The sequence below is a fragment of the Carcharodon carcharias genome, chromosome 11, assembly GCF_017639515.1.
Source record: "Carcharodon carcharias isolate sCarCar2 chromosome 11, sCarCar2.pri, whole genome shotgun sequence".
NCBI lineage: Eukaryota > Metazoa > Chordata > Chondrichthyes > Lamniformes > Lamnidae > Carcharodon > Carcharodon carcharias.
The window spans coordinates 104,984,779-105,012,077 of record NC_054477.1 but is presented as its reverse complement, the minus strand read 5'-3'; the positions used below and the strand labels follow the sequence as shown (position 1 = coordinate 105,012,077).

General features: G+C 43.3%; 1 protein-coding gene across 2 annotated transcripts in view; it reads left to right on the top strand.

Annotated features, from left to right (window-relative positions):
- Positions 1–27,299, top strand: part of pcdh17 (protocadherin 17) — a 256,202-nt gene that overhangs the window by 21,458 nt on the left and 207,445 nt on the right. For both annotated transcript variants that reach the window (XM_041199813.1, XM_041199814.1), the window contains exons 2-3: positions 10,902–10,960; positions 11,079–11,251. In XM_041199813.1, the coding sequence (XP_041055747.1) occupies positions 10,902–10,960; positions 11,079–11,251 (232 nt within the window). The remainder of the gene's footprint in view (positions 1–10,901; positions 10,961–11,078; positions 11,252–27,299) is intronic.

The following is a 27,299-nucleotide window of genomic DNA, read 5'->3' as shown; positions in this document are numbered from 1 at the left end:
CCCAGAGGAAATATTGAAACAACTGTCATTACCTATATTTTCAATTGGTTTGTTTGACGTGCAGGTCTGAATTCAGGAGTAAGACCACCGAGCCTCGAGGTTTTTTTTATATAAAACTAAATTAAACATTTATTAAGTTACAACAAATTAAACACATACACACGTCTACAAATTACTACCACAATAACTTTTAAACAAATCCCCAAATTAATCACTCCCAGGTAAATCTCCATCAAGGCAACAGTAAACTATAGACTTTAAACAGACACCGGCAAAGCATGTTTGACCGTACGAATTCAAAATGAGGTTCCTTGCAATTTGGTTCCTTTGCAGACACAGTTGGAGGCTTACAGGCTGGTTAAATCTTAAATGCCTTTACCTTACACACAATCTCCTTTCCCTCTTTATACCTTGCTTCCCCTTTGAATGTAAATTTTCCAAGGTATCACTAGGCTTTTAACTTCGTATCTTCTAACAATAATATTTTCATCCCACTAATTTTATTAGTAACATAAAAACATTGCTTGGCGTCTCCCAGTTAGGTGCAAGATTTTACAGCCACTCTTGAATACTTTATTCAACAAATGCAAATGTACAGTTAACCTTTTTAACTTCCTTAATGTTTACCCAGTTAACATCTCAAACTACTATACATCAAAGCACCCAGATCAGCTGGCTTTAATCAAATTAAGACACATGCAGTCAAACACATAAACACAGACCCCATTACAACTCCGTTTTAAAAATAATTTCCAATAACATGATAGACATTAATATCTCTTCGTGACATCCACCATTACCACCATGTTCCAAAATGCTTTAACTACCTCCTTTATCACCTGCTATCAGCAATTTGCCATTACCGACAGCCAACTAGACAGGCACCCTGGTTACTTCCATAGCTGACTGCTTGACTGAACAAATTGCCTGCAGCCTCACTGGGCCATCTCCCTGGTGTTATGTGCCCTCTTAGACTGCAAGGACAACATAAATTGATGTTAGCCTGAGGGCTGCTGGGAGAATTCTCTTTACTGTGTCTGTACTTCACAGTGTTTATTCACATCTGGACTGTGCACATCTACATGAGCAGTTTGGACATACAAGCCTCAATGTTATAGCAGAGGCATGAGACAGGTCTCACACCTTAGCTGCAGCATGAAGATGTGACCCCTCACTTGGACCTTTGTGTGGATGTGCCAAAAAACTCATCTTGTTGGAATGCCGCAGTCATGGAACCTCTTCCATCACTGAATCCAGGACCTTCTGGGTTCCCCCTAAGTGCTTTCCGCAGAGATATTTTGACCCATGTCTTTTTCGCTATAGTGAGATAGTTGCATCTGCAAGCAGGGGAAATAATTAGCCTTCTCTTCTGTACCCCTCTCACCAAAATATGAAGATCCTGGTCACTGAACTTTGGCGCTGGAGGACCAACTCCATCACCAGTATTTCCTCTGAATGACATCCTGACAATACAAACACAAAAGGACAAGTGTCATGAGCCATGCATTTTACAATGCTCGCAATCACGTTTGTGTGCCTACATGCACTAACCATTTTCTCCATATCATTAATGAGTATTGTAGAGGGATGGGGGAGCAAATAGCTCTACACAAATGCATGGTGCCACGGATGTTGTAGCTTTTACTCCCAGATAGCATGCTGTGCTCCTGACTGCTCATTACCTGACTATCTTACTCTCTCTTAGTCACATTGCTGTGCCATGCCAGTGTGCAACTGTGTGGGATCTAGCCAAGGGTCAGCTGTGTCAGTGCTTCATGATAAATGGGTGGCAAGATGGCAAGAGAGCAGGTGGATGGACTAAAGGTCCTTGGCACTGTTCACCATACATCTACTGAGGCATAATATTTAACTACATTACTGCAGACTATTTTTAGCTGGTAGTGGTGCCAAGATGCTGTCATTCCATAGCTGTGTCTTGTGAAGCCACTCGATGCTTCAAGTGGTTCAGTGCACTCCTTCAGTATAATATGAGTAGGCAGCAACAATGAGAATTTTTCCTGTGAAAAGTCCATGATGGGCCACCCTTCTCAGGGTCAGCAACCAGTTGGTCACCATTTAAAGAGCTTACACTCACCTGAGTGGTCAGTGATGTCTTCTCCAACGAACGGATACTGAACCATCGATTTTCATGCTTAGAAAAGGGCCTGTGTAACTTTTTATACCCGAACGAGTTACCCAACCCACGCTTGTCTTCCCTCCATCTCCATACTACTTCTGGGGTTACCTGCCACGACTCTCATTACACCCTGCAAAAACCTCCCCCCCCCCCACCCCCAACCACCATCACCAGATTGAAAATTGGAAATTCTGAGGCACTTTTATGGAGATTGGGTTCATGGAGCCAGGAAACCTCCTGACTCTGTGGTCTCAACCTGGGAGCGAAAATTCAGGCCATTCACTCTCTCTACTGATGCACAGTGGCAGCAGTGTGTACAATATACAGGATGTTTTGCAGTAACTCACCAAGGCTCCTTCCACAACATTTCCAAACTCATGGATGCTTCTTTGACAGCACCTTCCAAACCTGCTACGTCTGCTGCCTGGAAGGTCCAGGGAATGCATGGGAACACCACCACCTGCAAATTCCCCTCCAAGCCACACATCATCCTATCTTGGAACAATATCGCCGTTCACAATGCTCATGTCCCATGAAAGAAAATAAAAATCTGCTATTAAAACAATAAATTTTTGCAAAAAGAAAAGTAATTGCCATTGCCATACTATTTATAATTTTAGTTTCAAAAAGGTCCTAAAAATGTGTCTTCTTTTAAATTGCACATTTTGGGGAACAGTAGAAAATGTTGTGCTCCTTAGGGTGAGGGATATTAGTCCAGGAATAAAATTGCTTTTCCCCCCAATTACTTATAGAGCATGCATATCCCAGCTTGATACAGAACAAAGATCCCTGTGCTCTGTTCCAACAATGCACCTTAACCCCAATCTCAGAAGATTTGGCCCGACTGCACCAAGGTAACTTGTCTAATTTCTCACACAAACTGCCCTCAGGATTTCTCCAAGTCAGATTACCAATTTAATGCAGACTCATTGGCAGTTTTGCGCTTTTCAGCTGTTCCCACTAGGAGGTGAGTTCTGACTGCTGAAATTGGTTTCATATTGGCCTGTTAAAATCAACCGAGAAAAGGATAGCTTTTATTTCTCTCAGGTCCAACAAACCAACTGACAAGGGCAGGGCTGTTGTTGTCTGGCGCACTGACCTCTACCTCACAGAGGCTGAGTGTCAACTCGCAGACACTTCCTCCTACCTCTTCCTGGACCATGACCCCACCACTGAACATCAAGCCATTGTTTCCAGGACTGTCACTGACCTCATCTCCTCTGGAGATCTTCCTTGCACAGCTTCCAACCTGATAGTCGCCCAACCTTGGATGGCCCGCTTCTACCTCCTACCCAAAATCCACAAACAGGACTGTCCCGGCAGACCGATCGTGTCAGCCTGTTCCTGCCCCATGGAACTCATTTCTCGCTATCTTGACTCCCTTCTCTCTCCCCTTGTCCAGTCCCTTCCCACCTACATCTGTGATTCCTCTGACACCCTACGTCACATCAACAATTTCCAGTTCCCTGGCCCCAACCACTTCCTCTTCACCATGGACGTCCAATCCCTCTACACCTCCATCCCCCACCGGGATGGTCTGGTGGCTCTCCGCTTCTTCCTCAAACAGAGGCCTGAACAATCCCCATCCACCACTATTCTCCTCCGTCTGGCTGAACTTGTTCTCACACTGAACAATTTCTCCTTTAACTCCTCTCACTTCCTCCAAACAAAAGGTGTGGCTATGGGTACCTGTGTGGGCCCCAGCTATGCCTGTCTCTTTATGGGGTATGTGGAACCTACAGTCCTACTTCAGCCCCCTCCCACAACTCTTTCTCCGGTACATCGATGATTACTTCGGTGCTGCTTCATGCTCTCGTCGGGACCTGGAAAAATTTATTAATTTTGCTTCCAATTTCCACCCCTCCATCATTTTCATATGGTCCATCTCTGACACTTCCCTTCCTTGACACCTCTGTCTCAATTTCTGGTGATAGACTGTCCACCAATATCCATTACAAGCCTACTGACTCCCACAACTACTTTGACTACAGCTCCTCACACCCCGTTTCCTGTAGGGACTCCATCCCATTCTCTCAGTTCCTTCGCCTCCGTCGCATCTGTTCAGATGATGCCACTTTCAAAAACAGTTGCCCTGACATGTCCTCCTTCTTCCTTAACCGAGGTTTTCCACCCACGGTGGTTGACAGGGCCCTCAACCGTGTCTGGCCCATCTCTCGCGCATCCGCCCTCACACCTTCTCCACCTTCCCAGAAACATGATAGGGTCCCACCTTGTTCTCACTTATCACCCCACCAGCCTCCGCATTCAAAGATCATCCTCCGCCATTTCCGCCAACTCCAGCATGATGCCACCACCAAACACATCTTCCCTTCAACCCCCGGCGGCATTCCGTAGGGATCGTTCCCTCCGTGACACCCTGGTCCATTCCTCCATCTCCCCCTACTCCTCAACCCCCTCCCACGGCACCTTCCCATGCAACCGCAGAAGGTGCAACACCTGCCCCTTCACTTCACCTCTCCTCACTGTCCAACAGCCCAAACATTCTTTTCAAGTGAAGCAGCATTTCACTTGCACTTCCCTCAACTTAGTCTACTGCATTTGTTGCTCCCAATGCGGTTTCTGTACATTGGAGAGACCAATTGCAGACTGGGTGACCGCTTTGCGGAACACCTTCGGTCTTTCCGCAAACATTACCCAGATCTCCCTGTCGCTTGCCACTTCAACACTCCACCCTGCTCTCATGCCCACATGTCCGTCCTTGGCTTGCTGCATTGATTCAGTGAAGCTCAATGCAAACTGGAGGAACAGCACCTCATCTTCTGACTAGGCACTTTACAGGTTACGGACTGAATATTGAGTTCAACAATTTTAGATCATGAAATGTCTCCTCCATCCCCACCCACTTTCCGTTTTTCCCCCCTCTTTGTTTTTTTTCAATAATTTATATAGGGTTTTCTTTTCCCACTTATTTCCATTATTTTTAAATGTATTTCCACCCATTGTTTATCTCTACCTTTTAGCCTTTTTATTATTCCTTCACCCTATCCCACCCCCACTAGAGCTATCTGTACCTTGTTTGTCCTGCATTCTACCCTTAATTAGCACATTCCTTTAGATAATATCACCACCTTCAACACCTATTTGTCCATTTGTCTGTGACATCTTTTGGTTATCTCCAACTATCACTGGCCCTTTACTTAGCTCTTCTTGTCCCAACTGCAACCCCCCCCCCCCCCAAACCAGTTTATATTTCACCCCTTTCCTAATTTTACTTAGTTCTGTTGAAGGGTCATGAGGACTCGAAACGTCAACTGTGCTCTTCTCCACCGATGCTGCCAGACCTGCTGAGTTTTTCCAGGCATTTCTGTTTTTGTTTTTGTTTTAGCTTTTATTTCATTGGCCAGGGCTTAGATTCAGATCCAGATCTCAGTGGTGATATTACACTGTGGTAATTCACTGCACCAGGCAGCCTCACTATGAAAATTTAAAAATATTCTCTCCCTACTGTTAATGCCTTTGTATGTGTTAATTTTATTTAAAATTCCCACAAGTAAATTTAAGGGTGTTTATTATGGCATCCTGGCTAATGCCAGCTGGCATGTCTGTTCTTTATGGTTTCAGCTTTCAAATGCTTGTAAGAAAGGGGAATTGGATTTTCCATCAGATTCAACATTGTAGTTTAGTGCTGAAGGAAACATTTGAATGCTGGCATTTTAGAGAAAATTTTTCCTTCAGCTAGCTAAATGTGGTTAATACCCAATAAAACAAATATTTATACAATTTGGCAGCTCTTCCATTTCAAACTACATTGATATGTCTGTGTCTGCTTTCTTACACATTTTGATTTACTCCTGAAGAATCTCCAAAAGCTTCTCCATCATTCATTTCAGAGGGAGTTCTTTTCGATCGTGGCTCATCTTTCTAATTTTTAGTATAATATCAGGTAGGGAAGGATTACTATATCGATGTAACAACACACCAACAAATTAGTTTCCCACTGTTTATAAAAAGTGCCAGACAGCAGCCATCTTAGTGAAATAATTTTCCAACAGCAAATGTAAGTGGGATTTTGATATTTCAATGAGATGATGGCTAGTGATTATATTTCAATGTTGACAAGGCCATTACATCTAAACATAATTTATCTATCAGAGGCATACATTTTTTTAGACTGATGAAAGTGCGTACTGAACTATATGCAAATACAGTTCTTGTAACATGCAAGTGAGCTATTTGAAACCGATTACTTTTATCTTGTTTTGCTCTCATGCAAATGTATTTAATGTTTAAGAGTTAGTCATTCAGCTCATTCATAAAGGTAGCATTTACAATTATTTTGCTGCGTAAAGCATACTTTTCTCAAAACCATAAAGAACTGATGAAGCAGAAAATCTGTTCTTATTGAATATGATTCAGCCTTGTTTTGGCAATGTTAGGATTTAATGTTTTCTTGTATTTCTGTAATGGGCAAGCTGGTTTGGCAGCCTAGTGTAGGGTAGTGATGCCTGGCTCTAAATGTACTGAGATCTCAGCCTCAGCTAAGTGGGTAGCCCCTGAGCTAGAAGATGTGGCTCCATGGTCCCCATCCATGAAATCTGAACATATAAATTAATATAGTATTGGGAGAGTGCCAAACTGTCAGAGGTGCAGTCTTTCAGACGTGATTTTAAACCAGGGTGTCTCAGGTGTCTAAAAAAGAAAAAAAATCTCATAGTACTATTTGCTTCTCTCCAATGTCTTGGTCAATATTTATCTCTCAACCTGCACCACTAAAACAGATTATCTGATAATTTTATTATCTCATTGCTGGAACCTTGCTGTGTGCAAATTACCATGTGTCTTGCATCAAAACACTTCAAAAGTTTGGCTTTAAAATGCTTTGGGACATTGAGGTTTTGAAAGATGTTACGTTGATGCAATTTTTACCATATCTTTCCATCTTTGTGTTTTAGCTTTCCAGTGTGTACAGCCTTGAATGCACCCCTTTCTCTTGGCTCATACCTACCAAAACCATTTTGTTTGCTATCAGATGCATGATGTATGCCACCATTGCGATGTCATATTAAAAATCAGCTGCCAGTCACCTATTGCTCCTTATAAATTAAACGCTTTGTTACAATATTTTAATAAAATAATGTGTATACCAGAGTTACCCTATTCATTACCTGCATTCAGGATGATTCCAAGACAGTTCTTCATTTGCTATGCATGTTACTTAACACTTATTACAAGCATACTCATATACACATAAATTGAGAGGACCCACACAGCTTAACAGTTAGATCTCAGATAAAGTATCATATTTCTGGTAAATCTATATGCAGTGCGTCAGATAGACACAGAGTAACCCTATAATCCCATTCTGTGGATACTGGAGAGGCTGAGAAATAAGAAATCAGATGATATTGACAGGTTAGCACCATTAATAGGATTCAGAACTGTTTTATTGACAAGACAGTGCTGTTAATATGACCTACTGTATTAAATTGACAGGAGAAATCTGGCAATAGAATCCTTTCTGTGCTGTAATTGACAGGGAAACCCTTTCAATAGGGTCTTAATGCGCTTTTTATTGACAGTGTACCTACTGCTAAGTACATATCTTTACTGAATGATGTAAATATGCTGAATGCCATCGTACAGCCACGCTAGCAGTCTTGTTACTGGTGTTGTTGGATTGCGTAATAGAAGAATGAACTAATGTGTAAAAAAAATCACGTCATGTAATATACCCATCAAAAATAAACATTAATAAAATTGTCAACAACCACTCCAGTGTCCTAATACAATGTGACATATTCCATGTTTTTCAAAATGGATGAAGTCAAAACAAAGTGATTTTTCAGCACTGAGGGTATTTATTGACAACTGTTTTCTACTCTGTAGATTTTTAAGTGCTTTGGACCTTATTGCCTGAAATTAATTTAACTCGACTAATCTTGGATTATCTTAACAATATTGCACACAAAACAAACAAAAAACTGAGAGTTCTCACTAGAATGTAATTGTTTAGAAAAGGTTTCAATAATTCCAGTTTTTTCTTCAAATGTGAGTTCACATTTAGCTGGATTTTCAAACTAGCTCATACAGACTTCAGTACCTGATATACTGGATGAATTTACAGTGTGGCACGGATCTTTATTAGTCCATAGCTTTCAGTAGATTTTCTAAAGCTGTGGGTGGACTTGCAAAGAATTCTGATTTCTGGATCGCTACTGAGAAAGCATGTTGCCAAAATATCTATTGTTTAACTGAGAAAAGGAAATTACTGAACAGGAGAATTGATGTACAAATAATATGTGTTTCAAACTGGGTGGTTTATGTGCACTGTTGAAGCTTCTGTTGCAAAGCTTGCAAAAGGAAAGATGAGACATTGAACTGAGGAGATTTACCTCTTTGCGTATCTGTTAGTTTGTTCCGTCGCCCTCTTTAAATAGGGTATTTTGAATGGTGAACAAGATCATGTCCTGGCTCATTACAGCTAGTTTAGAACAGGACCATTTTTGCATGTCGCAAACAAGAAACCTAAAAAACTAGTACAATATAAACAATTAATGGATCAGCTCAGGAGAAAAAAAGCTGGAAAATTGGATATGGTACATTTATGAGATCTCTCAGGACTATTTTCTCTGTTGTGCCTAGAAACATAGGAACATCAGGAATAGGAGGAAGCCATTCAGCTCCTCAACTGCTCTACTATGCAGTAAGATCATGGCTGATTTGCATAGCAACTGCATTTGTTCCATACCCTATGATATCCTGTCCTAACAAAACGCATAGCTCGGTGTTGAAAGTTCCAATAGTCTGAGCATTTTGTGCAGCGGAGAGTTCCAGTTTTCAGATGCCTACTTTAAATTATCCCCAGGAAAGAGAAGATTTGGTAAAAAAATTTCCCTGACTGGTGAATTTGAGGTTAAGCATTGACACTTAATAATTGTGGCAAGATAAAGGTATGACGCTGCACCATTTTAGTGCAGCCTAACAAAGAAATTATCATCTGCCCAGCAAGAGCTGAAACACTATTAGGCATAAAGTTCGATTGGAGCTATAATTTTACACATGGCACTGCAGATTCCACCACAGATTACCTGCAATCTCTTGGCTCATTCTAGGAAGAAGAGATCGCTGTTATGTGATAAATAAAGTTTGGAACAATTGGAAAGACTACTATTTACTAAAGCTCCTGTTTGACTTCTTGTTGTCACAAGGATCTCATGGCATGGGAATCTAATACCTGAGAACACAATATGATATTGATGGATAACTAGTGTCAGAAGATTCCCTCCATCTGTGATGAACACAAGGCAAAAGCTAGCTAATACTAGTATGGCCTTCACATGTACAGGCAGAGCATGACTCATGGCATTCCTGGACTTCAGATGCACCTAAGATTCACTAGGCCAGTGGTGTGCTATAAACTGATTAACTGTGCATCTGATAGTTAATTTTTGTGCACCTTCCTTCCTGGAAAGTTAGCCCAGAGGATAACATTTACAAGTGGAAAGAAAATAACCATGTGTCAAATGCAGTACCGTGATTAGTACTGTGTCTGTAGAAATAACAAGATTTGTATACGCTTTGTTGTCCAGCAATCAGTATAACTAAGATTTAGTGACAGAGATTAGAATGTTAATTTGTGTGAACATGCATTACTTAAATGCTTAATGGTTAAATTCAGCATTGTTTACATATAGGGTGGTTGGTACTGACCTGCAAATCCAAATTGTGCTTGTAGTGCACTTATATAAATGTCCAATAACCTGATTATTACTCAGTGTACATAGGCTTAGACCAAAAACAAGTGTCCAAATGTCATAGTATTGTATGAATAATTTCTTAATTCCATAAATAAACCAGCTATTTGAGATATCTAATTATAGCGTATTTAAAAACTCATATTTTTTCACTTGGTAAAAATCGTTCCTTAGAATAATCTGCCGAAGAACAAATATCTATTAATGTTGAAAACAAATAAAATGGTATGTTTTATTAACCTTTGCATTGGTATTTTACTCTAAAAGATATGCAACCTCTTAATCTTTTCTAACACTACATTAGAGGCAAGAATTTTGCATGGTTATTTAGTCCCTTGCAATTCTGTTTTAAGAGTTTTCTACTTCTAAAATTGACTGGGGGATTTTACACTTGTTTAACATAAAACATGACGTCTTTGAAAGTTCAAAGATTACCTAGTGAGCTGAACCTCCTCTCAGCACTGCCTAACATATTCATACTTCATTCTTTGTGTGTTATTCTAAACACAGTCATTCATCTAATTATTTTATATACCCTGAAATAATTCACAGGGAAACTTGACACAAGCATGTTAGCCAGAATTCTACCAGGGAAATTAAACCCTTCTTTGTTTAGAAGGAAAAGCTGTCATTGCAATTCTGTGAATTATATAACAGCTTATGAAACTAATCTAATGCAACAATGAACGTAAGGTGATAAAAATGATGAACTGAAAACCACACCCAGAATTGCTTGATGCTGAGGGAGAACTAAGGTCTCTCCTTCATTTCATCTGCGCTTGAATTCAAATTCAACAGAATAAAGAGATATTTTATTTTTAATAGTTTCACTGTTTAAACCAGCAAAATTCTTGCCCTATAGTAATCTATTTGTTTTGGATAATCAATTATAGATGTTGGGGCTTTTTCAAGGAAATTGTAGTGGACAATTCTAAAGATAAAAAGAAATGTATGAATTATTAGTCATCTTCCTCTAGGAAATTTTGTTTCACTCTAGGAGATTTTAATATGTTCCAATGTACTTAAATTTCTTCATCTATTCTTCACAGACAGACAATTTTCCCACAGAGCCCAATTACATGGGCAGCAGGCAGCAGTTTGTTCAAAGGTAAGTCCTGTTAAATGTCTTGCTCAGCCATTGCATTTGCATTCCTGTCTGCATTGCTCAGTCAGACCAAATTACTCAAAATTGATGTGGTGATGAACAGTGGTGTCTTTTGTTTCAGTAATTCCACGTTCAAAGATCCAGAGAGAGTTAGTTTGAGGGACAGTGGACACGGAGACAGTGACCAAGCTGACAGCGATCAGGACACTAATAAAGGCTCCTGCTGTGACATGTCTGCCAAGGACGCACTCAAGATAAAATCTGCAACAACCAAACCCCCAGTCCCTGAACAAGGTTAGTTAAAGCTGTAATGACTTGAGCAAAAAACTCCAAGCCGTACTGAACATTTTTGAAGAGGATTTTTGATGTTTCATTCCCTATTAAAAATGTGGCAGAGACAGATTACTTTTATTGTGGGCAGTGGAGAAAGGATCCACTGAAAATAGTAATGCTGAGCAGATGACTTTTCTTTATCATTCCTGCTTCAAAAATTGCTCGCTTTGTTCCATTGGAACCTATTTTAAGTTTGCAATTAAAAGAGCTGGCAGGTAGATTTTGCAAATTCGCACTTCGATTGTGGAGCTTTGTGGACCCAGAGCACAATTAGGAATTTGGGCACAGAAATTAGCGGGATTTCCTGCGGGTAACAGTTTGGAATTCCTGCCAGATGTGCAGACCCCCGTTGGTTGGTACCTAATGCACACTCTTGTTTTCCAAAGCAGTGAAGTGTAATTTTTTTGTATATACCCTTGGATGTTACATTGATACATGAATTTTTAAATAAAAATAACTCTTCTCCAGTATATGGCATGTAACTAAATGGTGGAGTAGAAATTAGGCAATGTTGCACAACAACTTTTTGTCAGAATAGGGGCAGAAATATCCAACTTTGCAAGACCATGTCTTGCATGATGAGTGCCTGAATTACATCCAGGGCCATATTAGCATTGGCAATATTCAGACATTCCTGGAGGCTGCCTGAAACAGGTGACAGGTCCCTTGCATATGTTAATAAGGGGCCAGCTGTTCGTTTCAAGATTCCTCTCAGAAGTTTGCACATTTTTTTCATGTACAAACAAACTAATGGTCCATAAAAAGCTGCCAACAAAAGAAATTTCCCTTGTGTAACTCACTGCTCCACAACAGTACTATGGGATACTACAGTACCTGCTTGAGCTCGCCCACCTCCCTTTCATCTCTCCGCCTTCTTCCAGCCCCCAACTGGAAATAACTGACGGTCATTGCTTGTGTTCCAGCCAGCTGACTCTGGTTGCCCAATCAGCATCTGTGGCTCACCAGAATTATTCAGATGAAGCCTGAGGCCCAATTTGGGGCGAGTCTTAGGTCTCCAGCCTCTGGTGCTTGCATGCCTAACTCAGGCCTGAAAAACAACATAAATTAATTCCTACTGTGCTAAGACATCATTGTGAAGCCATTTTGTTGAGCAGAGTAATGTCGCCAGTATTAAACAAAAACAGAATTACCTGGAAAAACTCAGCAGGTCTGGCAGCATCGGCGGAGAAGAAAAGAGTTGACGTTTCGAGTCCTGTTGAAGGGTCATGAGGACTTGAAACGTCAACTTTTTTCTTCTCCGCCGATGCTGCCAGACCTGCTGAGTTTTTCCAGGTAATTCTGTTTTTGTTTTGGATTTCCAGCATCCGCAGTTTTTTGTTTTTGCCAGTATTAAATTGCTTGGACAGAACAAAGATGTAATTTTACTTTTTCTCAACTGTGCCTAGAAATTGACTTGGCATTCTTGCTTTTTCAAATAGGCAACAAAAAATAAGTTTTTTGTGCAACTATAATTGAACATTGTTAAAAAAAAAACACCTGAGGCAGTGGGACTGTTGAAAAAGCAACATGAAAATGTAACATTTGGAAAGAGAAATTGTGTCTCCCATCAAGTCTAAGATAGAGCAGTTACCTTTTGATATTTAATGGGTCACTGTGAGGATTTTTTCACCCAATGTTTTAAGGTAGACAGACTTCCCAAAGGAGAAAGTAGGTGGTATCCTCAAGGGCAAGTTGAACAGAATTTCCAATAATAAACAGCTTTCATAAGAGTATGGCAGGTATTCTACACAGAGTAACTGAAGAACGCAGCTAGCTCTGACTTCTAGGAAAACCCTTGGGCTGTGTAACTCAGTGAGATTTTTTTATTAAAGACACTACGAGTGAAGGAATTGTGAGCTATTCACAAACTAAAATATCTTTTCCCTCTTACATATATTGAGATGTGCAGGATAAAGGCTGATAGAGTACATTTTGATACTTGAGACCTGCCAGTACATGGGCTTTGTATTCTGGCTTATCATCTTTAGAGATTTGCTAAAATTTTCAATATTCTGTCGGAAACAAATTGAAGGATGCATACGCCTGACTACAAAATTTGGGAGTGCAGGCGTAGAGATAACTATCGGTATGCACAACAGATGCCTTTTCTATTCTGGCTTCTTTGTCATTGTTGTTTATGATATTGCTGCAACTCGAGTTCAGTAGAGATCTTTAATTTAGTATAAATATGTCAATCTGTCCGAACTCTCTAGAATTTTGTGTCTTTTTAAAAACAAGCTCTTTCCTGTCCAGCGAGCCAGCAAAGTTGCTCAGTAATAGCTCCTTAAAGACGTAAGAAACAGACAAAATACAAAGAAAACACAATTTAAAAAAGGTGGGTGGCGGGGGGGTGGGTGGTGAGTTTAGATGGATACCTAATGTAATTTGACTGGTACAGGTTAGGAATTATACAAAAACTCTATTTCAGAGAAGCGACTTTAAAGATTACTTAACGAGAAAGCATGTTTTTAAGCTGTGGAAATGCATTCCAAAATGAACCACCACTATACAATAATGAAAATTAAAAAATAATTTTTTTTTAGCTGAGACAAATAAAAATTCAAATACAGTGTACTTTGAATTCCCTTTTGATATATATATAATCTTAACTCTTACCTTGTCTCATCAGCTGATTGGTAATATAAAGCAGTGCATTAGATAAAAACATAAGAAATAGGAGCAGGAGGCCATTCAGCCCCTCAAGCCTGGCCCACCATTCAATAAGATCATGGTTGATCTGCCCCAGGCCTCAACTCTTCTTTCGTGCCAGCTCCTCATAGCCCTCAACTCCCTGATATTTCAAAAATCTATCTACTTCCTCTTTAAATACTTTCAGCGATCTAGCCTCCACAACTCTCTGGGGTAGAGAACTCCAGACATTTACTACCCCCTGAGAGAAGAAATTCCTTCGCATCTCAGTTTTAAATGTGTGTCCCCTTATTCTGTAACTATGTCCCCTAGTTTGAGATTCCCCCACTAGTGGAAACATCTTCTCAACGTCTACCCTGTCAAGCCCCCTTTTACATTTCAATAAGACCAACTCTCATTCTTCTAAACTCTAATGAATAAAGGCCTAACCTGTTCAGCTGTTTTTTATAAGCCACCGTCTTTATCCCAGGAATCAGCTGAATGAATCTCTTTTGAACTGCCTCCAATGCCAGTATATCCTTTCTTAAATATGGGGACCAAAACTGTATACAGTACTCCAGGTGCAGCCTCACCAATACCCTGTACAATTGTAACAAGATTTCCCCATTTTTAAACTCAAACCCTTAGCAACACAGGCCAAAATTCCATTTGCCTTCTTAATTACTTGCTGCACCTGCATGTTAACTTTTTGTGTTTCATGCGAAAGAACACCCAGATCCCTTTGTGCTGCACTTTTTTGGAGTCTCTCTCCATTTAAATAATAGTCTGTCTTTTGATTTTTCCTACCAAAGTGCATGACCCCACACTTCCCTGCATTAAACTCCATCTGCCAAGTTTGTGCCCGCTCACTCAACCTATCTATATCCCCTTGCAGATTTCTTATGGCACCATCATAACATGCCCTCCTACCTATTTTCATATCGTCAGCAAATTTGGATATGTTACACTCTGCCCGCAACTACAAGTCATTAATATACATAGGGCAGGATCTTTGGGTTGGTGAGCGGGGCCTGCTTGCCGACACGTAACATGATGTGGGATGATATTGGGTGGAACGCCTGACGTCACCCCGCCTCATTTCCATTTTCAGGTCGGCGGGGGCGCAGCTGAGTCAGCTGTGCGCCCGCCGACCTGGCAATGGCCTATTGAGGCCATTAATAAAACAATTTAGGTAATTGACAGGGCTGCCCAGCCAACTTAAGGTTGGCGGGCAGGCTGGGAGCCCTGGCAGGCTTAAGAAAAAGCATGAAACCTCATCCACGGGTGGGACGAGGGTTTTTAAGTATTTAATGAAGGTTTGAGACATGTCCCAACTCATGTAACAATATCACATGAGGGGACATGTCAGGGAAATTTTTTAAGCGTTTACTTTAAAGTTTTAATTCTGAGCCAATCTCCCTGAGGCAGCACTTAGCCTCAAGGAGATCAGTGCGCTCTCCTGCATGTATTCGTGAAAAAGCGCACTCCTGGCTGAGGGAATCCCCCCGCACCTGCCCGCACAGGGAGTGCATAGCGCTTCCTGGCGGATGTCATGAAGGCCCCTGGCTCTGATCGGGGGCACCGATTGGAGGCGCGCCTGCCTGTGCCCGCTCCTGCACTTCCCCCCGACACGGGAAAATTCTTCCCATAGTAAATAATTGAGGCTCTAGGATCCTTGTGGCACTCCACTAGTTCTGTCATAGCACCCTGGTAAAGACTCATTAATCTTGACTGTCTTATGTGTGTTAACCAATCCTCAATCCATGCTAATAGATTACCCCTATTACTGTGAGTTCCTATCTTGTGCAATTACCTTTTATGTGGCAACTTATCGAATGCCTCCTGGAAATCGAAATACACTACAACTACCCGACCCCTTTGTCAATTTTGCTTGTTATATCCTCAAAGAACTCTCGCAAATTTGTCAAACACGATTTCCCTTTCACAAAACCATGTTGACTCTGTTTGATTGCGTTAAGCTTTTTTAAATGTCCTGCTATTTCTTCCTTAATACTGGAGTCTAGCATTTTCCCAGTGACAGATGTTAGGCTGACTGGCCTATAGTTTCCTGCTTTCTGTCTCCCTCCCTTCTTGAACAGGGGCATCAAATTAGCGGTTTTCCAATCCGCTGGGAGCCTCCTGGAATCCAGTGAGTCTTAAATTATTTCGATCAATGACTCCACTATCTCTGCAGCCACTTCCTTTAAAACCCTTGGATGGAGGCCATCAGGCCCTGGCGACTTGAATGTCTTTAGTCCCATTAGTTTGTCAAATACTTTGTCCCTCTTGATAGAGACTGTTACAAGATCTTTCCTCCCATTAGCTCCTTGCTTATCTGATATCTTTGGGATGTTTATATTGTCCTCCACCATGAAGACTGATGCAAAATATTGGTTTAAATTATTTGCCATTTCCCTGTTCCCCAGTCACATCCTCCAAGGGCCTCACGCTCACTTTAGCCACTCTTTTTCTTTATATATACACGTGGAAGCTCTTGCTGATTGTTTTCATATTTCTTGCCAATTTACTTTCATAATCAATTTTCTCCCTCTTTATTTGCTCTTTAGTCATCCACTGCTGGTTCCTAAAAAAAAAATCCCAATCCTCTGGCCTACCACTCGTTTTCGCCGATTTGTTTGCCTTACTTTTTGATTGGATACTCTCCTTGACCGCCTTTGTTAACCACGGGTGGTTCATCCTTCTCATCGAGTCCTTTTTGATGGGATAAATTTTTGCTGAGCGTTATGAAATATCTGCGTAAATGTCTGCCGCTGCTCATCCACTGACATTTCCCTTAGTTTATTTTCCAAGCCCGCTTTAGGCAACTCTTTCTTCATACCCCTGGGTAATTGACCTTAGTTAAGATGAGGACACTGGTTTGAGATCCAAGTTGCTCGCCCTCAAACTGAATTTGAAATTGTACCATGTTGTGATCGCTACCCCCTTAACTACAATATCTCCTATTAATCCCACCTCATTACACATTACTAGATCTAAAATAGCCTGTTCTCAGGTAGGTTCTGCAATGTATTGCTCTAAGAAACAATCCCTAATGCACTCTACAAATTCATCTTCCAAGTTACCCTTGTCAATTTGATGTGTCCAGTCAATATGCAGATTAAAATCACCTATGACAATTGTAGTGCTTTTCTTACATGCCTCAATTATTTCCTGATTTATACTTTATCCTACAGTGAGGCAACTCTACTCGTGACTTCTTCCCCTTGCTATACCTTATGTCCACCCAAACTGATTCCACATCACGATCTATTGCACCTATATCACTACTCACCACCGCACTGATACCTTCCTGCAAAGCTACCCCAACTCCTTTTCCTTTTTGCCTATTTTTCTGGAATGTCGAATACCCTTGAATATTCAGTTTCCAGTCTTGGTCACCCTGCAACCACATCTCTGTAATAGCTGTCAAGTCATACTCATTTATTTTTATTTGTGCTGTCAACTCATCTATCTTGCTGCAAATGCTTCGTACATTCAGATAAAGAGCCTTTAACTTTGGCTTTTTACCATGATTACTTATTCTGGTTCTAATTTCTGCTTCCTGTCACAGTCTGATTATTGTTCACCTCTTCACTACCCTGCACCTCTGCTGTCTTGTTTCTTTTTGATTTTTTAAACTCCCCTTCAATTGAACTCTCCCCCCGCTAATTAGTTTAAAATCCTATCTACAAGCCTAATGAATCGATTCGCCAGGACACTGGTCCCAGCATGGTTCAAATGAAGCCCGTCCCAATGGAACAGCTCTCTCCTTCCCGTGTACTGGTGCCAGTGCCCCATGAATCAGAGCCCATTTCTCTCACACCAATCTTTAAGCCTCGAATTTACCTCTCTAATCTTATCTACCCTACCCCAATTTGCACATGGCACAGGTAGTAATCCAGAGATTATTACCCTTGCGGTTCTGCTTTTTAATTTAGCCCTGAGCTACTCATAGCAGAACCATTTTCCTAGTCCTACCTATGTCGTTGGTACCTATGTGGACCATGACAACTGGATCCTTCCCCTCCCACTCCAAGTTCTTTTCCAGCCCAGAAGTGCTGTCCTTAACCTTGGCACCAGGAAGGCAACACAGCCTTTGGGAATCTCTGTCTTTGCTGCAGAAACAGTATCTATTCCCCTAACTATGCTACCCCTATTACTACGTCATTTCTCTTTTCTCCCCAATTTGAATGGTGCTGTGTACCATGGTGCTGTAGGCAGTTGACTCATCCTCCCTCGTCCACATCGGGAGCAAGAACCTCGTACCTACCAGACAAGGGAACTGGCTGAGGCTCCTCCACAGCTAAATTCTGGATCCATACCTGCCTCACAGACACGCCCTCTTGTCCCTGTTCACCTCCAAATTTAATCTAAGGGCTGTGACTGTCTCCTGAAACAGTGTCCAGGTAACTCTCCCCTTCCCTGATGTGTTGCACTGTCCGCAGCTAGGAGTGCAGCTCATCAACTCCGAACCGAAGGTCCTCAGGCAGCCAACACTTGCTGCAGATGTGGTCACCATGGATTGCACCAACGTCCACCCACATATTACAGCTGCAACACATCTTTTGCCCAGCCATCTCTATTCTATTCAATTAATTAATTTGGATGTTAACTATTTTAAAAATGAACTCCTTAACTGTACTCTTCAGCTGTAATAACATCTCCTGATTTAAACCACTTGGCCAATTAAAAGAGACACTTAAGAGATACCGAGGCTCTCCTCACTGTTTTAAACTCATCTCCCGGCCTTCATCGCTGTTTTAAACTGATCTCCCGGCTCTCCTCGCTATTTTAAGCTGAACTCCTGGCTCTCCTCACTGTTTCAAACTGATCTCCTGCCTCTCCTCGCTATTTTAAATTGACTTCCCGGCTTTCCTCGCTATTTTAAACTGACACCCGGTTATCCTCGCTGTTTTAAACTGATCTCCCGGCACTCGTCGCTGTTTTGAACAGAACTCCTGCCTCTCCTCGCTGTTTTAAACAGATTTCCCGGCTCTCCTCCTTGTCTTAAACTGATCTCCCGGCTCTCCTCGTTTTAAACTGATCTCCTGGCTCTCCTCGCTGTTTTAAATTGATCCCCCAGCTCTCTTCCCTGTTTTAAACTGACCTCCCGGCACTCCTCGCTGATTCAATCAGATCTCCCGGCTCTCCTCACTGATTCAAACTGATCTCCCGGCTCTCCTCTCTTTTTAAACTGAACAACCGGCTCTCCTCCCTGTTTTAAAGGCGCTTGTCGCTGTTTTGAACAGAACTCCTGCCTCTCCTCGCTGTTTTAAACAGATTTCCCCACTCTCTTTGTTGTTTTAAACTGATCCCCTGGCTCTCCTTGCTGTTCTAAACTGATCTCCTGGCTCCCCTCGCTGTTTTAAACTTACCTCCCGGCTGTCCTCACTATTTTAAATTGATCGCCCGGCTCTCCTCGTTGTTATAAACTGATCTCCCGCTCTTTCCTCGCTGTTTCAAACAGATCTCCCAGCTCTCCTTGCTGTTTTAAACTGACGTCCTGGCTCTCCAGACTGTTTTAAAGTGACCTCCCGCTCTCTCCTTGCTGTTTTAAACTGAACTCCTGGCTCTCCTCGCTGTTTTAACTTGATCTCCCGGCTCTCATCTCTGTTTTAAAGTGATCTGCCAGCTCTCCTCTATGGTTTGAACTGAACTCCCACTCTCTCTTCACTGTTTCAAACTGATCTCCCGGCTCTCTTAGCTGTTTTAAACTGATCTCCTGGCTCTCCTCGCTGTTTTAAAGTGACCTCCTGCTCTCTCCTTGCTGTTTTAAACTGATCTCCCAGCTCTTCTCCCTGTTTTAAACTGAACAACCGGCACTCTTCCCTGCTTTAAACTGAACACCCGGCTTTCCTCGCTGTTTCAAATTGATCTCCTGGCTCTCCTCGCTATTTTAAACTGATCTCCCGGCTCTCCTTGCTGTTTTAAATTGACCCCCCAGCTCTTTCCTCGCTTTTTTAAACTGACCTCCCACTCTCTCCTCACTGTTTTAAACTGATCTCCTGGCTCTCCTCGCTGTTTTAAACTGACCCCCGCTCTCTCCTCGCTTTTGTAAACTGACTTTCTCTCCTCAATGTTTCTCCCGGACCGCCTTGCTGTTTTAAAGTGATCTCCTGGCTGTCAGCACTGTTGCAGACAGACCCTCCAACTCTCCTTGCTGTTTCAAACTGATCTCCCAGCTCTCCTCCCTGTTTTAAACTGATCTGCCAGCTCTCCCCTCTGTTTCAAACTGATCTCACGTCTCTTCTCCCTGTTTTAGACTGAGCAACTGGCTCTCTTCCCTGTTTTAAACTAATCTCCCCACTCATCGCTCTTTTAAACTGATCTCCTGGCTCTCTAGACTGTTTTAAAGTTACCTCCCGCTCTGTGCAGGCTGTTATAAACTGAACTCCTGGCTCTCCTCTCTGTTTTAAGGTGATCTCCGGGCTCTCCTCGCTGTCTTAAAGTGATCTCCTGGCTCTCCTTTCTGTTTTAAACCAGTCTGCAGGCTCTCCTCCCTGTTTTAAACTGAACAACCGGCTCTCCTCCCTGCTTTGAACTGAACTCCCGGCTCTCCTCCCTGCTTTAAATGGACCTCCCGGCTCTCCTCGCTGTTTTAAACTGACCTCCCGGCTGTCCTCTGTGTTTTAAATTGATCGCCCGGCTCTCCTCAATGTTTTAAACTGATCCCTTGCTCTCTCCTCGCTTTTTTAAACTGACTCTCTGTCCTCAATATTTAAAACTGATCTCCCGGCCCTCCTCGCTGTTTTAAAGTGAGCACCTGGTTTTCAGCACTGTTGTAAAGTGACCCCCCAACTCTCCTCACTGTTTTCAGCTGATCTCCCGGCTCTCCTCTCTGTTTTAAACTGAACTCCCGGCTCTGCTTGCTGTTTTAAATTAAACTCCCAGCCCTCCTTGCTGTTTTAAACTGATCTCCCACTCTCTCCTTGCTGTTATGAACTGAACTCCCAGCTCTCCTCACTGTTTTAAGCTGAACTCCCGGCTCTCCTCTCTGTTTTAAACTGATCTCCTGTCTCTCCTCACTGTTTGAACTGAACTCCCACTCTCTCCTCACTGTTTCAAACTGATCTCCCGGCTCTCTTCGCTGTGTTAAACTGATCATCTGACTTTTCTCCGTGTTTTAAACTGAGCAACCGGCTCTCCCCTCTAAAACTGATCTCCTGACTCTTCTCGCTGTTTTAAACTTATATCCAGGCTCTCCTCACTGTTTTAAACTGAGCAACCGACTCTCCTTGCTGTTTTGAACTGATCTACTGGCTCTTCTCGCTGTTTTAAACTGACCTCCTGGCTCTTCTCCCAGCTTTAATTTGAACAACCGGCTCTCCCCTCTGCTTTAAACTGATCTGCTCTGCTCGCTGTTTTAAATTTATATCCAGGCTCTCCTCGCTGTTTTAAACTAAACAACCGACTCTCCCCCCCGTCTTTAAACTGAACTCCCTGCTCTCCTCGTTGTTTTACACTAATCTCCCACTCTCTCCTCATGGTTTCAAACTGATCTCCCGGCTTTCTTCGCTGTTTCAAACTGATCTCCCGGCTCTCCTCCCTGCTTTAAATGGACCTCCTGGCTGTCTTCTGTGTTTTAAATTGATAGCCCGGCTCTCCACGCTGTTTTAAACTAACCCCCCGCTCTCTCCTCGCTTTTTTAAACTGACTGTCTCTCCTCAATATTTAAAACTGATCTCCCGGTCCTCCTCGCTGTTTTAAAGTGAGCACCTGGTTTTCAGCACTGTTGTAAACTGACCCCCCAACTCTCCTCACTGTTTTGAACTGATCTCCTGGCTCTCCTTGTTTTAAACTGATCTGCCGGCTCTCCTCGCTGTTTGAACTGAACTCCCTCTCTCTCCTCACTGTTTCAAACTGATCTCCCGGCTCTCCTCGTTGTTTCAAACTGATCTCCTGGCTCTCCTTGCTGTTTTAATCTGATCTCCCGGCTCTCCTCCCTGTCTCAAACTGATCTCCCACTATCACCTCGTTGTTTCGAACTAATCTCCTGGCTCTCCTCGCTGATTCAAACTGATCCTCCGACTCTTCTCGCTGTTTCAAACTGATCTCCCGGCTCTCCTTGCTGTTTTAAACTGAACAAGTGGCTCTCTGCTCTATTTTAAATTAAACTCCTGGCAATCCTTGCTGTTTTAAACTGATCACCCAGCTGTCATCACGGTTTTAAACTGATCTTCCACTCTCTTCTCTCTGTTTTGAAATGAACTCCCAGCTCTCCTTGCTGTTTTAAACTGATCCCCCATTGTCTCCTCGTTTTTTTAAGATGATCTCCCGGCTCTCCTCACTGTATTAAACTGAACCACCGGCTCTCCTCCCAATTTAAACTGATCTCCCGGCTCTCCTCACTGTATTAAACTGAACCACCGGCTCTCCTCCCAATTTAAACTGATCTCCCGGCTCTCCTTGCTGTTTTAAACTGAACCGCTGGCTCTGTTTGCTGTTTTAAAGTGAACTCCCGGCTCTCCTACCTGTTTTAAATTCAACAACCGCTCTCCTCGCTGTTTTACACTGTCCTCCCGGCTCTCCTCGCTGTTTTAAGCTGATCTCCCGGCTCTCCTCCCTGTTTTAAATTGAACAACTGGCTCACCTCGCTGTTTCAAACTGATTTCCCGGCTCTCCTCGCTGTGTTAAACTGATCTCCCGTCTCTTCTCGCTGTTTTAAAGTAAACTCACGACCATCCTTGCTGTTTTAAACTGATCTCCCGCTCTCCTCGCTTTCTAAACTGATCTCCCACTCTCCTCGCTGTTTTAAACTGATCTCCCGTCTCTTCTCGCTGTTTTAAAGTAAACTCACGGCCCTCCTTGCTGTTTTAAACTGATCTCCCGGCTCTCCTCGCTGTTTTGAACTGAACTCCCTGCTCTCCTCCCTGTTTTAAACTGAAGTCCAGGCTTTCCTCGCTGTTTTAAACTGAACTCCCACTCTCTCCTCGCTGTTTCAAACTGATCTCTCTCTCTCACCTCTCTGTTTTGAACTGAACTCCCACTCTCTCCTCGCAGTTGTCAGCTGATCTACCACTATTTCCTCGTTGTTTTAAGCTGATCTCCCGGCTCTGCTCGCAGTTTTAAACTAATCTCCCACTACCTCCTCGCTATTTCGAAAGGATCTCCCTGCTCTCTTCGCTTTTTTAACCTGACCTCCTGCCTCTCCTCGCTGTTTTAAACTGAACAACTGGCTCTCCTCCCTGCTTTAAACTGAAGTCCTGGCACTCCTCGCTGTGGTAAACTGATCTCCGGGCTCTCCTCCCTGTCTTAAGCTGATCTCCCACTATCACCTCGTTATTTCTATCTAATCTCCCAGCTCTCCTTCCTGTTTTAAATTGAACAACCGACTCTCCTCGTTGTTTTAAACAGGTCTCCCGGCTCTCCTTGCTGTTTTAAACTGATCTCCCCGCTCTCCTTGCTGTTTTAAACTGATCTCCCCGCTTTCCTCGCAGTTTTAAACTGATCTCCCACTACTTCCTTGATATTTCGAAAGGATGTCCCGGCTGTCTTCGCTGTTTTAAACTGATCTCCCAACTCTCCTCCCTGTCTTAAACTGATCTCCAACTATCACCTCGTTGTTTCTATCTCATCTCCCAGCTCTCCTCCCTGTTTTAAATTGAACAACCGACTCTCCTCGTTGTTTTGAACTGGTCTCCCGGCTCACCTTGCTGTTTTAAACTGATCTCCCACTCTCTCCTCGTTGTTTTAAGCTGATCTCCCGGCTCTGCTCACTTTTTAAAGTGATCTCCCAGCTCTCCTCGCTGTTTTAAACTGATCTCCCGGCTCTCCTCGCTGTTTTAAAGTGATCTCCCGGCTCTCCTCGCTGTTTTAAACTGATCTCCCGGCTCTCCTCGCTGTTTTAAACTGATCTCCCGGCTCTCCTCGCTGTTTTAAACTGATCTCCTGGCTCTGCTCACTTTTTAAAGTGATCTCCCAGCTCTCCTCGCTGTTTTAAACTGATCTCCCAGCTCTCCTCGCTGTTTTAAACAGAACTGCCGGCTCTGTTCGCTGTTTAAAAGTGATCTCGTGGCTCCCTTCGCTGTTCTACACTGACCTCCCGGCTCTCCTCGCTGTTTTACACTGACCTCCCGGCTCTCCTCCCTGTTAAAAACTCAAGAACCGGCTCTCCTCCCTGCTTTAAGTTGATCTCCTGCCTCCACTCGCTGGTTTAAAGTGAACCGCCGGTTCTGTTCGCTGTTTTAAAGTGATCTCCTGGCTCCTTTCGCAGTTTTAAACTGATCTCCCGGCTCTCCTCGCTGTTTTAAACAGAATCGCCGGCTCTCCTCCTTGTTTTAAACTGAGCTCCCTGCTCTCCTCGCTGTGTTACACTGATCTCCCACTCTGTCCTCGCGGTTTCAGAATGATCTCCCGGCTCTCCTTGTTGTTTTAAACTGAACAACTGGCTCTCCGCTGTGTTTTAAATCAAACTCCTGGCTGTCCTCGCTGTTTTAAACTGATCACGCAGCTGTCATCACTGTTTTAAACTGATCTCCAACTCTCTCTCTCTCTTTTGAACTGAACTCCCAGCTCTCCTCGCTGTTTTAAACTGATCTCCAACTCTCTCCTCGTTGTTTTAAGCTGATCTCCCGGCTCTCCTCATATTTTTAAGCTGATGTCCTGGCTCTCCTCGCAGTTTAAGCTGATCTCCCACTACTTCCCCGCTATTTTGAAAGGATCTCCCGGCTCTCTTTGCTGTTTTAAACTGATCTCCCAGCTCTCCTCCCTGTCTCAAACTGATCTCTCACTATCACCTCGTTGTTTCGAACTAATCTCCTGGCTCTCCTTGCTGATTCAAACTGATCCCCCGGCTCTCCTCGTTGTTTTAAACTGATCCCCCGTCTCTCCTCGCTGTTTTAAACTGATCTCCCATTCTCCTCGCTTTCTAAACTGATCTCCCGTCTCTTTTTGCTGTTTTAAACTGATCTCCCGGCTCTGCCCGTTATAACCTCAGCAACTGGCTCTCCTCCCTGATTTAATCTGAACTCCCGGCTCTCCTCGCTGTTTTAAACTGAACTTCTGTCTATCTTCGCTGCTTTAACTTGATCTCCCGGCTCTCCTCTTTGTTTTAAACTGATCTCCCGGCTCTCCTCCTTGTTTTAAACTGAACAACTGGCTCTGTTCGCTGTTTTAAAATGATCTCTTGGCTCCCTTCGCTGTTTTACACTGATCTCCCGGCTCTCCTTGCTGTTTTGAACTGGTCTCCTGGCTCTGCTCACTTTTTAAAGTGATCTCCCAGCTCTCCTCGCTGTTTTAAACTGATCTCCCGGCTCTCCTCGCTGTTTTAAACAGAACCGCCGGCTCTGTTCGCTGTTTAAAAGTGATCTCCTGGCTCCCTTCACTGTTTTACACTGAACTCCCGGCTTTCCTCCCTCTTATAAACTCAAGAACTGGCTCTCCTCCCTGCTTTAAGTTGATCTCCTGGCTCTACTCGCTGGTTTAAAGTGAACCGCTGGTTCTGTTCGCTGTTTTAAAGTGATCTCCTGGCTCCCTTCGCAGTTTTAAACTGATCTCCCGGCTCACTTCGCTGTTTTAAACAGAATCGCCGGCTCTCCTCCCTGTTTTAAAGTGAACTCCTTGCTCTCCTCGCTGTGTTACACTGATCTCCCACTCTGTCCTCGCGGTTTTAAACTGATCTCCCGGCTCTCCTATTTGTTTTAAACTGAACAACTGACTCTCTGCTGTGTTTTAAATGAAACTGCTGGCTGTCATCACTGTTTTAAAGTGATCTCCCACTCTCTCTGGTTTGAGCTGAACTCCCAGCTCTCCTCGCTGTTTTACACTGATCTCCAACTCTCTCCTCATTTTAAGCTCATCTCCCAGCTCTGCTTGTTGTTTTAAACTGATCTCCTGGCTCTCCTCCCTGCTTTAAACTGAAATCCCAGCACTCCTCGCTGTTTTAAACTGATATTGCACTTTCTCCCCGCGGTTTCAGACTGATCTCCCGGCCCTCCTTGCTGTTTTAAACTGAACTTCTGTCTCTCTTCGCTGCTTTAACTTGATCTCCCAGCTCTCCTCATTGTGTTAAACTGACTTCCCGGCACTCCTTGTTTTAAACTGAACAACTGGCTCTCCTCGCTGTTTCAAACTGTTCTCCCGGCTCTTCTCCCTGTTTTAAACTGAACTCCCTGTTCTCCTCGCTGTGTTACACTGATCTCCCACTCTGTCCTCGCTGTTTCGAAAGGATCTCCTGGCTCTCCTTGCTGTTTTAAACTGATCTCCTGGCTCTCCTCGCTGATTTAAACTGATCTCCTGGCTCTCCTCGCTGTTTTAAACTGATCTCCCACTCTCTCCTCGTTGTTTTAAGCTGATCTCCCGGCTCTCCTCGCTGTTTTAAACTGATCTCCTGGCTCTGCTCACTTTTTAAAGTGATCTCCCGGCTCTCTTCGCTGTTTTAAACTGCTCTCCCGGCTCTCCTCCCTGTCTCAAACTGATCTCCCACTATCACCTCGTTCTTTCGAACTAATCTCCTGGCTCTCCTCACTGATTCAAACTGATCCCCTGACTCTTCTCGCTGTTTCAAACTGATCTCCCGGCTTCCTCGCTGTTTCAAACTGATCTCCCGGCTCTCCTTAACAAAAACAGAATTACCTGGAAAAACTCAGCAGGTCCGGCAGCATCGGTGGAGAAGAAAAGAGTTGACGTTTCGAGTCCTCATGACCCTTCGACAGAACTAGGTGAATCCCAGGAAGGGTTGAAATATAAGCTGGTTTAAGGTGGTGGGGCGGGGGGGTTTTGAGTGGGGGGAGAGGGAGAGAAGTGGAGGGGGGTGGTGTGGTTGTAGGCAAAAGCAGTGATACAAGCAGATCATCAAAAGATGTCACAGACGGCAGAACAAAAGCCTTTTGTTCTGCCGTCTGTGACATCTTTTGATGATCTGCTTCTATCACTGCTTTTGCCTACAACCACACCACCCCCCTCCACTTCTCTCCCTCTTCTCCACCCAAAACCACCCCCCCCACCTTAAACCAGCTTATATTTCAACCCTTCCTGGGATTCACCTAGTTCTGTCGAAGGGTCATGAGGACTCGAAACGTCAACTTTTTTCTTCTCCGCCGATGCTGCCCGACCTGCTGAGTTTTTCCAGGTAATTCTGTTTTTGTTTTGGATTTCCAGCATCCGCTGTTTTTTGTTCTTGTTTTTATCCCGGCTCTCCTTGCTGTTTTAAACTGAACAACCGACTCTCCTCGTTGTTTTAAACTGGTCTCCCGGCTCTCCTTGCTGTTTTAAACTGATCTCCCGGCTCTCCTCGCTGTTTTAAACTGATCTCCCCGCTCTCCTCGCTGTTTTAAACAGAATCGCTGGCTCTCCTCGCTGTTTTAAAGTGAACTCCCGGCTCTCCTCGCTGTTTTAAACTGATCTCCCGGCTCTCCTTGCTGTTTTAAACTGAACTTCCACT